The 14,816-nt window shown below is 36.6% G+C and overlaps 1 protein-coding gene across 12 annotated transcripts in view; it reads right to left on the reverse strand.

Moving 5' to 3' along the window:
* SIPA1L1 (signal induced proliferation associated 1 like 1) overlaps window positions 1–14,816 on the reverse strand; it is a 372,275-nt gene that overhangs the window by 99,613 nt on the left and 257,846 nt on the right. For all 12 annotated transcript variants that reach the window (XM_055303823.1, XM_055303832.1, XM_055303835.1 and 9 more), the window contains one exon: window positions 14,355–14,543. In XM_055303823.1, coding sequence (XP_055159798.1) covers window positions 14,355–14,543 — 189 coding nt within the window. The remainder of the gene's footprint in view (window positions 1–14,354; window positions 14,544–14,816) is intronic.

Here is a 14,816-nt window from a genome sequence, read left to right on the forward strand (position 1 = left end):
TTAAATCATTTTTTAAAATCCTTTTAGAAAGGGAAGGCTTTACAAATTTAAAAGCAGAGGTTCACTTTATAAAAGATACTTAAAAATATATTGTTTCACACTAAAAAGCCCATAAATCTACTTGTGAAGTTTTTTGCCTTTGGTAAAACTGGAAAAGATTTCATTCATTTTTTCAATATATTAAATATATTGAATATATATATATTCATATATATATATATAATATGTATTTCAATATATTAAATTATAAATCTGAGTTATATCTTTGTTAGAGCATTAGCATCATCAACAGTGTACTTTTCAAGTATTTTTCTAAAAGATGAGTGCCTGAATAGAAACTTTAAAAGGGGTTTCATAATGGCAAATCAGCTAGTGGCAAATATTCCTTCCTCAGAGACATTAAAACAAATCATTCAGGAGATTTAAATATGATATAACATTAATCAAAATATTTATACATCATTGAAAAGTCTAGTCATTCTGCAAACAAATTTTAAGGTGGTATTAGTCATTTAACAAGATGTTAGTTTTTCTTTTTCAGATTTATTTATTTATTTATTTATTTATTTATTTATTTATTTATTTGAGAGAGAAAGAGTGCATGTGTGGGAAAGTAAGGTGGGGGGAGAGTAGACAGAGAGAGATCTGGAATAGACTCCCTGCTGAGTGTGGAGCTTGACATGGGGCTGGATTCCAAGACCCTGAGATCACGACCTGAGCTGAAACCAAGAGTCAGACGCTCAACCGACTGAACCACCCAGGGGCCCCAAGATGTTAGCTTCCAATATAAAAATTTAGACTTTTAACTCCCCACAGAAATCGAGGTGCTCCATACTGCTTTGTCCTCTTTCCAGAGTGGCACTGCAACCACTGCATCAGTTAATTTTCATCTCCCAAAGTGAAAAGGGGAAGGGAAGAGGCAAAATTTTAATAGCTAACATTTACTGAATATTCACTATATGTCAATTGCTGTTTAGATTTAAGATACATTAGCTTATCCTCACAACAGCCCATACAGCTAATATTATCCTGTGTGACATATCAGCAGAGTAGGAGCACAGAAAGAGGAAGTGACTGGTCTAGTAGGGAGACACAAAACCACAAACTCAGTCCCGTGACTCAGCGCCATTAAATATCACCAAGATTCAAGCAGTCTTGATTTCTAGCACTCCAACATAGTCCACAGCCTCTGATTTGCACTTCTGAAGTTGAAAGGTTAAAAATCAAATTTAAGCAAACACATCTGGCAGTAAAACTTGATATGGGATTAGTACTTTTAATTAATTGAATTATTATTTATTTAAGTACATTAGTACTTTTAATTTATTCTACATTATATGAATATTCACATTTTTCCCCTGTGGAAATATTAATGTGATTGTGGGGTGCTCAGAACCGACTGGAATGTTACTATATGATGTATACATTGTTATCCTTATAAAATGTGGACATTTCTGAATTCTGAAACACATCCAATCCCTGCCATTTTACATAAGGGACTGTGAACCTGAGCTACTCTTTCCAACTTTCTAAACCAAATGACTCCGAATAGTAACAAGAAAATGTCATGGGTGAAAATCTCTCACTTGCCTTCCTCCCTCCACTGCATACTACCTATTTGACAAGGAAGCTCCACGGCCTTTATATGACCCCCCCAGACATGAGAGCTCCCTAAAAGTGCTATAATTGCACAGAATTGATTCCACCTTGCTCTGCCTATACCAGCAAGCAGAAGGTAAAGTTCCAAGTCTGAAACTTTCAAATAACTGGATACAGCAATAATGGAATATTATTTCTATTTCATTTAAGTTATTGACAGAAACACATTTGACTTCACTTATTTTCATAAACCACATGTAGGAAAAATGAAACAGAAGAAGTTAGAATAAAACCTACTGCACACTACTGACATTGCACCCTTCTCTCTGCTGGCCTGCTTCAAATGTCTGACCATGGCTGACTAATGCTTGCAGTGGGACCCCCACAGGTAGAGATCGCACCTTGGCTTTAGAATTAATCTGAGTACCTACCCTGTTAGGTCTCAACAAATAAAAAGTAGTGGTAGGCTCTGTGTCAACTACAAAAGAAGTCCTTAATACAGCCAGATCCTTACTCTCTCCCTGCATGGAAAGCTATCAAAGAGATGAAACCATGTGGAGAAAGGAAGGGGCTTTGAGTGATTTGCTGTTTGGCTCTGTGCCTCTCAGATCAGTCTTCTTGTGCCACAATGCAAAACAAAAGTCACTCTGTTCCAGAGAAAGCATCACAGTGACACTGGATTTGTAGATGGCTTTTTAAAACTTCTCAGATAAAGGCCTAAGATTTCACTGGGCAATGTTCAAAAGGATTCGTTTATATAAAAAAGGAGTTCACTACAGAGGGGAAGTAAAGAGACTTGCCCCAAACCTCTGGAGAAGCTGAATCCAAGGCCAATGAGACAGTGTGCCGCCGTCTTTTGACGGATTTCTCCTACTCTAGTGAACTCCATTGGCAACTAGGAGCACAAACTGGTGTCTGCTGCTTGTGAGAAGAAGGAGCCTTTAAGAGGATTAGGAAATGTGTTAGAATGTCAAATTTCCTCCGGTTTGAAACTGTGCCAAATGTCACTGTTCTATCCTCTAATGTGACAATACTACTATTCTTGGTTTCTACTGCAATTAAATCAAGGTAGGTGGTATTCTCTGAATGCAGGCTCCTGGGATCCTTAGTCAGCAACCATGTTCCCAGCCAGGGTAAGAGGAGCTGTTAAGGAGGAGTTATGTAAATATAATAAGGAATGTGTCATGAGAAAGAGCAAATGTACACGGAGTCAGAGCTAAGGTTTGGGGTTTTGAGTCATTATTAGGTTATATATATAACAGACACACACAAACACATCTGTATGGGTTTACATATATGAATATATAATACCTCCACGTAATGCTCAAAATGGAGTTATGATGACACCAGAAGCCATTCGGGGAACAGGTTGTATCTATCCACAGTTTAGGATTATTGCTTTGGATAATCTCAAGGTCATGCTATACAAAAGTCCATGCTTGCATATCAGCTTTTCACAGAGAGCATTACGGAAGTGTTTGGAACCTCAACAATGTTCTATCATAAAAAGTAATGATGGTAAAAAAAAAAAAAAGTAATGATGGTCAATAGGACAAAGGCTATATTTGAGATGAAGCTCTTGAAAGCAAAGTATCCTTAAAACCCACCAAAAGGGACATGGGCTCTCACAGCTAGGAACCATCAGTACACAAAATTGCTCTTCCTCTAATGAAGTGGATATTTCAACAGAATCAAAGGAACAAATACTGCCATCTGATTTGCAAAGCCCTGAGTTTCTGGGAAGATGAATGATAAAGTCAGAGCCCTCTGGCAACAGAAACAGATGAAGCATCAGCTTCTCAGAACTGATCTGAAGTTCTGCATTTTCAACTCTTTTTGCCTAGTGTCCCAGTCTCAGGAAGGCTACTGGGGTGGCAAAGACCATGAGAACAACTGACTTCTCAAATTCCTGTAAAATCTTCATGTTGTCTGACTTAATCCAGAAATTTAAAAGTCACTATGAGTCATAGTATTTCATTTTGAGGCAGTTCTCAGAGTGTGGGCCATAAAGCCCTGAGGGTGCTTGAGCTTTGCTCTGGGACATAGCTATTTGGAAAAAGTTTGATCCTTTCAGTTCGTGCTTTTAAATTCTGTTCATTAGCACAACAGCAGTGTTTAATGTGAGGACAATTTTGCCCCACTACTGAGGCAAAATCATTTTGAGATTACTCTCTGCCATCTGCTTCTGGTGGAAGCAGAAACTATTCCCAGACTTATGGGAGGTCCGAGGATTTGCCCCCCTAAACCTGTAGGGTGGTTCTTACCTTAGTCTCAAGTAGCTTCCTCAAATGCACGCACACTTACTAGTACTTACTTACCTCTGCAAACCCCACCCCTCCTTGGCTTCCCTGAACTCACATGTAAGTCTCAACCCAGAGAGACTGCTGGGCTTCTCCCAGATGCCCCTCCCAATAGTGCGGTCTGGAAACTCTTCAGGCAGAAAGCTGGTGTGATCTAACCATTCATTTAATTTGTAGCCCACCTCTCAGAGATCACTGTCCTTTGCTGCCTAATGCCCAATGTCCTAAAAAAAAAAAAAATCACTGTTTCATTGTTTTGCCTAGTTGTTTCTAAAGTTGTTTCAGATGGAAAGATAAATCCAGTCCCTCTTAATCGTAGCTGGAAGCAGAAATCTGCCTTGAATTTTTAAATTAACTTTATTGGTATATAATTTTTGAATAATAAACTGCATCCATTTGATGTAATGAGCTCTAATACACTGTACCACCATCAAAATACAGAAAATTTCCATTATCTCCAAGTTTCCTGATTCCTGTTGTAGTCAATCTCTGCATGAACTCACTCAGATGCTCACTGGTATTTTTTCCCCCACTATAAAATAGTTTTGCCTACATTTTTAAGAATATTTTTGTTGGGTAATATCCACTGTGAGGGTTACTCTTCTGGCACTCTAGAAACCTGTGCTGGCTTCTACCTTCTCTTTAGGCTTCTGAGCCCAACAAATGGTTGATGTTAACAACTAATTGTTCTATTCTACTTACAGTCCTTCTTCCAACGGTTTGTAATTTTTCTCTTTCTGTTTTCAGAAATTTGTATCCTGATGGACTTATGCCTGATTTTCTTTGTATTTATTGTGGTTAGGGCAGGCAGTGCTCCATAAATCCATCTTAATCCATTATCTTTCATCAACTTTGGAAATCTTTCTACCAATATTTCTTCAAATATTGATTCTGTACCCCAAATAATGCTTTGTTTTCCTCCTGGGAATTCCGTCACATATATGTATTTCATTTTGGCTCAATGCCTTTAACGTAATTTTCTGTATTTCTCATTTTTTAAAAAATATTTTTTTGGGGGGTTCTTTTTTGTCTCCATTCTTCAGTTATAACTTTTCTGGTAATTGCACTCCTAAGTTTGTTGCAGCATTATTTACATAACCATACTATGGAAGCAGCCCAAGTGCTCACTGACTGATGAATGGATAAAGATGTGGATATACACACACAATGGAGTATCACTCAGCCATAAAAAAAGAATGAAATCTTGTGATTTGCAACAACATGGATGCATTTAGAGAGTATCATGCTAAATGAAACGTCAATCACAGAAAGACGAATGCCATATGATTTCATTCATATGTGGAATTTAAGAAACAAAACAAACAAGCAAAGGAAAAAATGGGGGGAAGACAAACCATTTGTTCTTAACTACAGAGAACAAACTGATAGCTACTAGAGGGGAGGTGGGCAGGGGGAGAAGAAGGGGATGAAGGGGACGGAAATTAAAGAGTACATTTATCATGATTTTAAAGGAAAAGGAGAAGAAAAACAATTTTCTCATAGCTTATCCTCAATCCATCAATTTTCCCTTTTGCTCAATATGTTCTTAAACACATCTATTGAAATGTTAACTTTTGGCTATATTTTTCCATTCCAGAATTTCAATTTGATGGTCTTACAGATGCAGTGATCCCTGAGCTTCATTTTTGAATTCTGTAGCCCTCATGAAATTAAGGTTCATCTGTCACCTAACTTTTATCTGCAGCTTTATGTGGACTTAAGCCTCAAGCCTCTCATACAATAGCAAATGTCTAAGGAAAAAAGCATTGCATGATATTTTGATGAATACCATTTTCTCAATTACTTCTTTCCTGGATCAAGTTTTTGGTGTTATGTTTCAGAACTCTTTATCAGGTCCTAGGTCCCAAAGATTTTTTCCTATGACAGTATGTCAAAACTCTTATAGTTTTACATTTCAATGATCCATTTGAATAAATTTCTGCATGATGTGTGATATTTAGATCAAGATTCTTATTTTGTCTGTGGATATTTAATTATCCCAGCACCTTTGCTTGAAAAACCTATCCTTACACTGAACTGTTCTTACACCTTTGTTAAAAATCACTTGGATATATATGGGGATAGACGGTATTTCTAGTTTCTCTATTCTGTTCCATTGATCCCTTAATCTGTCCTCCCAATAATAAAACATAGTTCTGATTACTATAGTCACATATTAAGTCTTAAAAATCAGGAAGAATAATAATTTCTCCCACTTCATTCTTCTTTTTCAAAATTGTTTTAGCTATTCTAGTTTCTTTGCCTTTCCATATAAGTTTCAGAATAATCCTGTCTACAATTACAAAATATCTTATTGGGATTTTGATACTGTGTTAACTATATATCCATTAGGAGAGAACTGAATCACTAATACGTTGAATCTTCCAATCAATGAACATGGCATGTCTCTCCATTTACTTAGGTCTTCTTTGATTTCTTTCAGCAACGTTTTATAGCTTTTAGCACACTAGTCCTATATATGTTTTGTTAGATATATAATCAAGCACTTCATTTTTTATTGTGGAATTGTTAGTGGTACTGTATTTTAATTTTGGGTTCCACACATTAAGAGAAATCAAATTGAGAAATCAAATTACTTTTACTCCAAAGTAAAAAGCTTTTGTGCAGTGAAGGAAACCATCAAAAAAAGGAAAAGGCAAACTGCTGAACAGAAGATATTTGCAAATAATATATCTGATAAGGGATTAATAAATACCCAAAACACATAAAGAATGCATACAACTCAACAATAAAGAAAAAATAACCCTATATAAGTAATCCAATTAATATGGGCAGAGAACCTGAAGACATTTTTCTGAAGAAGATATACAGATGGCCAAGAGACACATGAAAAGATGCTCAACATCACTACTCATCAGAGAAATGCAAATCAAAACCATAATGAGATATTACCTCAGAATGGTTAAAAGCAAAACCACAAGAAATAATAAGTGTTGATGAGGATGTGGAGAAAAGGGAACCCTCATGCACAATTGGTGAGAATGCAAATTGGGGCAGCCCCTGTAGAAGACAGAATGGAGGTTTCTCAAAAAAATTAAAATTGAAAATGATCCAGTAATTCCACTATTGCGTATTTACCCAAAGAAAGTGAAAACACTAACTCAATAAGATAAACGAACCCCTATGATTATTACAGCATTACTTCCAACAGCCAAGATATGCAAGCAACCTAAGTGTCCATCAATAGACGAATGGATAAAGAAGATGTAGAATAAATATACAATGGGATATTACTCTGATATTATGATTATAATCATAAAAAGGAATTAGATCTTGTCATTTACAACAACATGGATGGACCTAGAAGACATTGTGCTAGGTGAAATAAGTCAGAGAAAGACAAATACCATATGATTTTGTTTATATGTGAAATCTAATATATACCAACAAACAAAGCAGAAACAAACCCATAAATATAGAAAACAAACTGGTGGTTGCAGGGCGGGGGTGGGTGGGTGCAGCAAGGACAAAATGGGTGAAGGGGAGTGGGAGGTACAGGTTTCCAGATACGAAATGAGTAAGTCATGGGGATGAAAGATCAGCATAGGAAATATAGTTAATGGTACTGTAATGTACTGTAATTACTGTAATGCTGTAATACCGACAGACGGTAGCTACACTGTGGGGAGCATAACATAGTGTATACTCTTGTTGAATCACTGCCCTGTACAGCTGAAACTAATATAACACTGTGTGTCAACTATACTTTAATTAAAAGAAATAACAAAGATATCAAATTGATTACTGTGAATTGATGCTTAATCCTACAATCTTGCTGAACACATCTCCATAGTTATAGGAAGTTTTTGTAGATTCACAGGGGTTTTGTACACAGACCATCATGTCACCTGAAATAGGGACAGTTTTATTCTTTTACTTCCTTCATCTAACATCTTTTATTTCCTTTTCTTGCTTTATTGTGCTAACTAGCACTTCCAGCACCATGTCGAATAGCAATGGTGACAGCGTATATCCTTGCCTTCTTAACACTAATTCTTTCATCAGTAATAGGATTTGAGCTATAGATGCTTCTCATTAAGTTCTCCCTACTTCCATTTTTATCATAAATGACCACTGTGTTGTTCCTCAAATCCCATGGTCCTTAGTCAATCTGCCTCCTCTCTACTTTGCAAATTTACTTTATGTTTGCTTCATATACAGTGTACAAGGTTTTTACCTGTACTAGCAGGAAGAATAAGCAAAAAATAGATCTATCTCATATTTCCAGGAGCAAAGGTACAAACTTACTTCTAAAAAATATTTTGTTCAGTGTTTCTGGTTATTCTCATTTGGTGGGCTGGTCTGCAGCAAGCTACTCTGTCATTATTGGATATGAAGATCTTGCTAATTTTTTAAAATCCTCATGATTCACACTGATAGTGTTTACTTTGGCTTGTTCTTCATATACATGACCACTTTCTTAACCACTTCTTAAAGACTCATCACTATACTGCCCCCTAAGAAGAATGTCAAAGAGACTGGAAAAATTCACTGTTGTGAGCAAAAAATGCTAATTAGAAAATTTATCCTCATTGGAAATTACTAACAAAAATTAGATTGCTTTTTAAAAATGACATAGATACTAGGTAGGAAAGTTATTTAAAAAATCTGACTGAGATGCTGTCAAAATTATTTATATTTGTGCACATATTCTAAGCTATTTTTATCTTCACATAACATTAAAAGAATTCTAAACAAACACAATAATCTAATGTGTGAAATTTCTCAAAAAAATAAAAAGCTTCATAATGGGTATTAAATTGGTGACAAATGTACCTGGTTTTGATTTGACATTAAGATGAATTTCTATTATATAGAAAAAGGCTCTTCACTGCAGCATTGTTTTTAATAGGAAAAGACTGGAATTAATCCAAATGCCCATCAATAGGGAAGCTGATAAATTATAGTATAGCAATACAATAGAATATTATGCAGTCATAAAAACAATGGGAAAGCTTTCTAAATATTGACAGAGAAAGATCTCCAAAATGCATTACTCAGTGAAAAAAGAAAATGTCCACAAGATGTTATATTCTGTATAAGGAAGAATTAAGTCTCTATATGCATATTTGATGATATCTATATAAAGAAAGAAAGGAATACTTAAGAAACTGATAAAAGTGGTAACTGTAGGAAGGGGCGGCAGACAGAACAGAGTAGGAATGGAATCCTTCTGAGGAAACATAATTACTTTGATTTAATTACTTTGATTTCTGTACCACCTGAAGATATCAGCTAGTTATGGTACATTCCACAGGAAAGAAACTAGTTTAGATTTTTATATTAAAACTGAATTTAAAACACAATCCACCACTGAAAGTCAGGACTGAAATATCTGCACCCAATTACTCTGTCTTTTTGGACTGCAAACCAGAGTCTTCACTGCATGTCTGTGCCATGCCCAACTCCATCACAGTAAACCGCAGTCCTATCATAGCCAAATGTCTTCCAAATGCTACTGCTATCAGCTGTGTTAATCACAGAATCTTACCACTGGAAAGGACTCCAACCAGTCATCCAAACCTAGCCTCACCCAGGCAAAAGAACACAGATGAGCTAGTGCAGAGTAATCATTACTTGTGAATAGACAAGATAAAGCTACCAATGCCACCTGATGACTGTCACGTGTATTTCCCTCCTGATAATGTACATATACATCCTTGAGTTATCTAAAACCAATGTGGTGTCCACCTGAACTTTAACTGTGTATTAGCTGTTATCATAATCTAGACGAAGAATAAAATTTCAGGAATGGTAATTGTTCTGCCAAAACTTCATTCATATAACATGGGTTTTGGGAAAAATGTTTTCCTTATGGTTCATTCTTTAAATCTAACTGCCTGAATCAAAGAAGAAAGTGGCTGGTCAAACTCATTTGTCCTCAGTAAAATAGTGCAATATAGCAATGAATAGGCTACGCCAGGAGAGAATATCCTCCATATCCTTAGTCAAAGAATCCACACTATCCATTATTAAATAAACATTGCTGCTTTCCTTAACATTTATTCTTGAAATATTACAGACCTAATTAGATATGATCGTTTTCCCCTTTAACTTCAGTAACTTGAAGGATAAGTTTTTAAGGAATAGAAAACCCAATAAATATTTTCATTTCTTTGTATTTTTAAGAACTATCTAGAAAAATAGTAGAGATACTCATTTAGGTAAAACCACCACTGTGAACATGAAACTTGACATTTCCTATTGAAAACAGGACTACCGATTTTCTCTACTACAAACTGGCAATTGTATTTTAATATGTTATACTTAATATTGGGCACTCAAGCCAGCAGCAATAATGTCTGGAGCCATCTTTCCAGTTTCTTCTCCGACTCATGGGAGGGAAAGGAGAATGGGGTGTTTGGTGCATTGCGTAAGAATGTAGGCTCTGGAATCTGCATTCCTGGATATAAGACCTGCCTCCACCAGACCCTAATTATGAATGCTAGGGGCTTTTGGCCTCTATGTCTCAGTGTTTTTGTCTGTAAAACAAGAACATTAACAGCACTGACATCAAAGAGTTCTGAGGACTAATTAAAGTAATTCATGTAAATTGCTTCACATGGTGCCTGGCTTGGTCACTGCTCAATAAAAAAAGTATCTATTTTTATTACTCTTTTCCATGTGCCTCGTACTTCTGTTCAGCTAGAGTGCTTTCATCCCTCTGCGCTTTGTTCTTATTGTTCTGAATCTAGACCACCACACTGCTTGCTCTCTGGCCTGATGAAATCCTCTTCCCCTCCACGGCCCATCTTGGGAATGGGCCTAACCAATCATGACTTGGCCCTGTTGGCTTGCACCTCTATTGCTCTTCGTTTGCAATTCTCTTATTATATTCATTATATTAAACCTGACTTTCATTATAGTAATTTATGACCTTGTCTTTTTCATGGGTGAGGACTGTGTCTTACTAGCCTATTTATTCTCCATGGTATTTAACAATCTGCAAAGAGTGGTTCTCAATAAGCATTTATTAGATTTGAAACAGTTGTGCTTACTTATGATGGTGAGCATAACATTATCCTGCCTGTACTAGCAGCTCTCTCATGGGATGCTTACAAAGATTAAATGAGATAGTGCATGTAATGGGCTACTAACAAGGTTTTATTTTATCATTATCAACCACAGTTAATAGTTCTTTGGTGTGTATCATGTGCCGAGCCCAGGGGCTTTTCATTCCCCTTGCACTGAGTAGATAACATAAACGTGTTGTTTAAATGACTGATGAAGAAAAATGGCTCTGACATGGCAAATTTAAAAGTAACTATTAGCTGTATCATTAAAAAGTTGGCTTGAATAGTTCCTGATATTTCACAGCACAGTTTTGAGGATCTAAATAATTTGAGACATGCAGAAGTATAAAAACTTGCAAACTGTAAAAACGAAGGGCAGTATTCTACAAATGTGTGTACCCAGTGATCAGGACTACTAAGGGAAAACAGTGCTGAGAAAGTCTCCATCTTCTCAACCATAAAACAGGCCAATGATTAGAACCTCTGTGCGGGGTGCAATGAGGAATAAATTGGGACATGGTGAAGTTCTTACAACAGTGTAATAAGAAAACTGGTCTACCTTGTTTTTATCATAAATGATGCTCTTAATTATCTAATAAGTGAACATCTTAGGGTCAAGACAGATAAAGTCAATCCAAAGTTGACCTAAATTTTCTGAGCCACAATCTGTTCTAAATTCTTGACAGTGTGATATCACTTAGGTTATTGCCCTGTATAGGGAGACGGACATGGGCATTAATAAATAGTGAGAGGTCCAGAAGGATATCAGGAAGGAGAATGTGAAAACTTGGATAAGCACGTATTCATTTTCTAAAACTTAAAAATTTTCTAAAAAATTTTTAATTTTTAAATTTAAATTTAGAAAAATTTTCTAAAACTTAAAAATTTTCTAAAAATTAAAATGCCTAACTTCAGTTCCTGCAAACACATCAGCCTAATAAAATAAAAAACACATTTTTTTTTATTTTTGTGACATACTTTCTTTTATATATTACAGATATAATTTTAATTTGTTCTTCTATTCATTTCAGCGTTTAAAAGTGGTAAAATGGGGCAGCCCGGGTGGCTCAGTGGTTTAACCGCCTTCGGTCCAGGTCATGATCCTGGAGACTTGGGATTGAGTCCCATGTTGGGCTCCCTGCATGGAGCCTGCTTCTCCCTCTGCCTGTGTCTCTGCCTCTCTCTCTGTCTCTCATGAATAAATAAATAAAACTTTTAAATAAATAAATAAGTAAGTAAATAAATAAATAAATAAATAAATGTGGTAAAATGAGAAATTAAAGCACCAGAGATCTGAAAGGCAAAATGTCACGAATAAGGAAGCCAACAGTGTTTTCTTTTTCCAAGCATAATTATGTAAGATGTTTAAAGGGAAAAAAGATACTAAAGGAATTATTTAAATTAAACTTAAGGGGAGATCTAGAAGTCCTTCTCAGTGAGTCTAGTTTCTTGATTTTATTCTATGAATCTTTTTAAATATAAGGATGTACAAAGCATGAAATTTTTTAAAATGATGACATGGATGGAAACAAAATGCTTTGCAATGATTTAAATGTGTACTCTACTGTATATATACACATTTCTTTTTAAAAATCTGTACATGTAAAAGGCACCAAAATAATCATTTTCTCAAAATGATTCCAAGGCGTTAATGAGATTTCCTACCAAAAAAAAAAAAAAAAGACTCCCCAGACTAAACTCCCAAGTATGCGTGTCATCTGCTTTTTATCAGCACAATCCTGGCTTTGAGAGCTATGGAGATATAAATGAAAAGACAGAGGCCAGGGGGGTGGTGCCCCTTTGTCCAGATTTAGAGCTGCTTATATAGAATAGGTTTTAAACTCTTAAGTTCTGCTGCCTAGTAAAATTTCCAAAATAAAACTAGGGAGACTATCCTAGGTTGCCAAATTTTAATTTTGCAGAGAAGAGCCATTAAACAACCAACACATATTATCATCAATTTATGAAGGAAAGGATATTTTAATACCCCCTTAGAATAAGCAGCCTGTAATTTTAGAACAGGCAGTTTTGTGAATTAAATACATTTAGCTTTAAGTGAAACTCGCTATATAGTGCTCTTATCTTTTCTATGTTGATGGGACCGGAAAGCATTCATTCATCACTAAGAGAGGGCCTAATAAGATGGGCCAGAGACCACACGAGATGTCTATAGTGAGGGCACCTACTTTTCACTGCATATGGGTACAACAAAGGGGGAAATGGTGATAAATACCTCCCTCCTATAAAATAACCTGTTCTCATGTAGGATTTACAACATTCAGCTTGTCCAAACAGTTAAGCTTATTGCTACATCAGTGATCTTCTGAAGCACTGCACGTGGTCTGAATTGTATGTTATAAACATGGACACACAGAGCCTACTTGAGATCTCTTTGTACAGAACGGACATCAGTTGGGTTGACTGGGGAAATGAATGGACAGAGAGAGTAATGATTAGAAAAGTTGTGTCCAGCCATTGGTTCATTTTCTACCCTTTTGCTGTCTCTGTATGGATTATCCTATCACCCATCTGCATCTTGACCAAATGGCCACACATTAGGGTATGAGAAGTATGGAAGTGAGAAAATCTTGAGCATTTTCCTTTTGTATTCATTAGGACACAAATTTTAAAAATTACATATTTAGAAATCTTGGCTAGAATACATCTTTAGTGGTATAAATAGATTTTTGAAAACTGAAGTGTTTAAGAATATCATGGTATAGTGGCTAACAGCACAGGCTCCAAATTTATTAACCGCATGAACTTGGGTTTACTACTCCGTTTCTCTGTGCCTCAGGGTCCTCAGGGTCCTCTCTAAATGGGGATTTGTAAATAATGGTGCCATTCTCATAGGTGTGGGAGAGTAAATGGGGTAACATATTTAAGGCACTTACAACAGAGCCTGGTGAATATATTACTCTTACTGCTACTACTTATTCCTAGAGTACCTGAAAAACTCACAGCAGTTTTGGAAAATCTTATACTGGAAGAGTTGAACACAGTTTAAGAACCATATCCAGGGCAACCCAGGTGGCTCAGCAGTTTAGCACCACTTTCGGCCCAGGGCGTGATCCTGGAGACCCGGGATGGAGTCCCACATCGGGTTCCCTGCATGGAGCCTGCTTCTCCCTCTGCCTGTGTCTCTGCTTCTCTCTCTCTCTCTGTGTCTCTCTCACAAATAAATAAATAAAATTAAAAAAAAAAAAAAAAGAACCATATCCATCAATTCGGATGTAGAAAATTTCATCAAATGAGAAATGTTCGGAGCCCAGAGACTTAAGAAGAAAGAAAATAAATAATTGCAAAGATATCATCCTTGGCAATAAATGGTATCTGTTTTCCTTGTCAAAAGAGAAATATCAAGGTCTGTATTCTGGAAATCTGGGCAGCAAGAATGTTTTCCCCCAGCAACCAAACTCACTCCTTGTTCATCCAGTTTCATGAGCTGCTCTGTGACCTTGGGGGTATTGAAGGCCAGCCGCAGGCACTGGACATTAAGCTCAGGAATCACATGCTCCAGCACTTCCTTCAGGGGCAGGCCTCTGGCTGTCGAGTGCTTTGCCGTTGAGGGAATGGCATCCTCCAGGACCGAGCCTCTCAGTGTCATGAGCTGAAAGACAGACATGTGCTCTGATGAGGCCTCTCTCGGTGTGGGAGAGGTGCAAACACGCTGACAGCACCCACATGGCACCCGTACCCGAGGCTGTGATGACCCTTAAAGTGGGGAGAGGCTTCTGAATGAGGAGGGTGACAGAAAATACTCTGCATATGAAAAACGAGGCCAAGTCTTCCAAGAAGACCCAGGCAAGTCCAAAGGAACACATCATCAGGCCTTCCAAAGACACCTACTTCAAGAACAAATAAAGCATTTCCATAAAGACCT

Source organism: Nyctereutes procyonoides, unplaced genomic scaffold (genome assembly GCF_905146905.1).
Source record: "Nyctereutes procyonoides isolate TBG_1078 unplaced genomic scaffold, NYPRO_anot_genome, whole genome shotgun sequence".
In the NCBI taxonomy this organism is placed as follows: domain Eukaryota; kingdom Metazoa; phylum Chordata; class Mammalia; order Carnivora; family Canidae; genus Nyctereutes; species Nyctereutes procyonoides.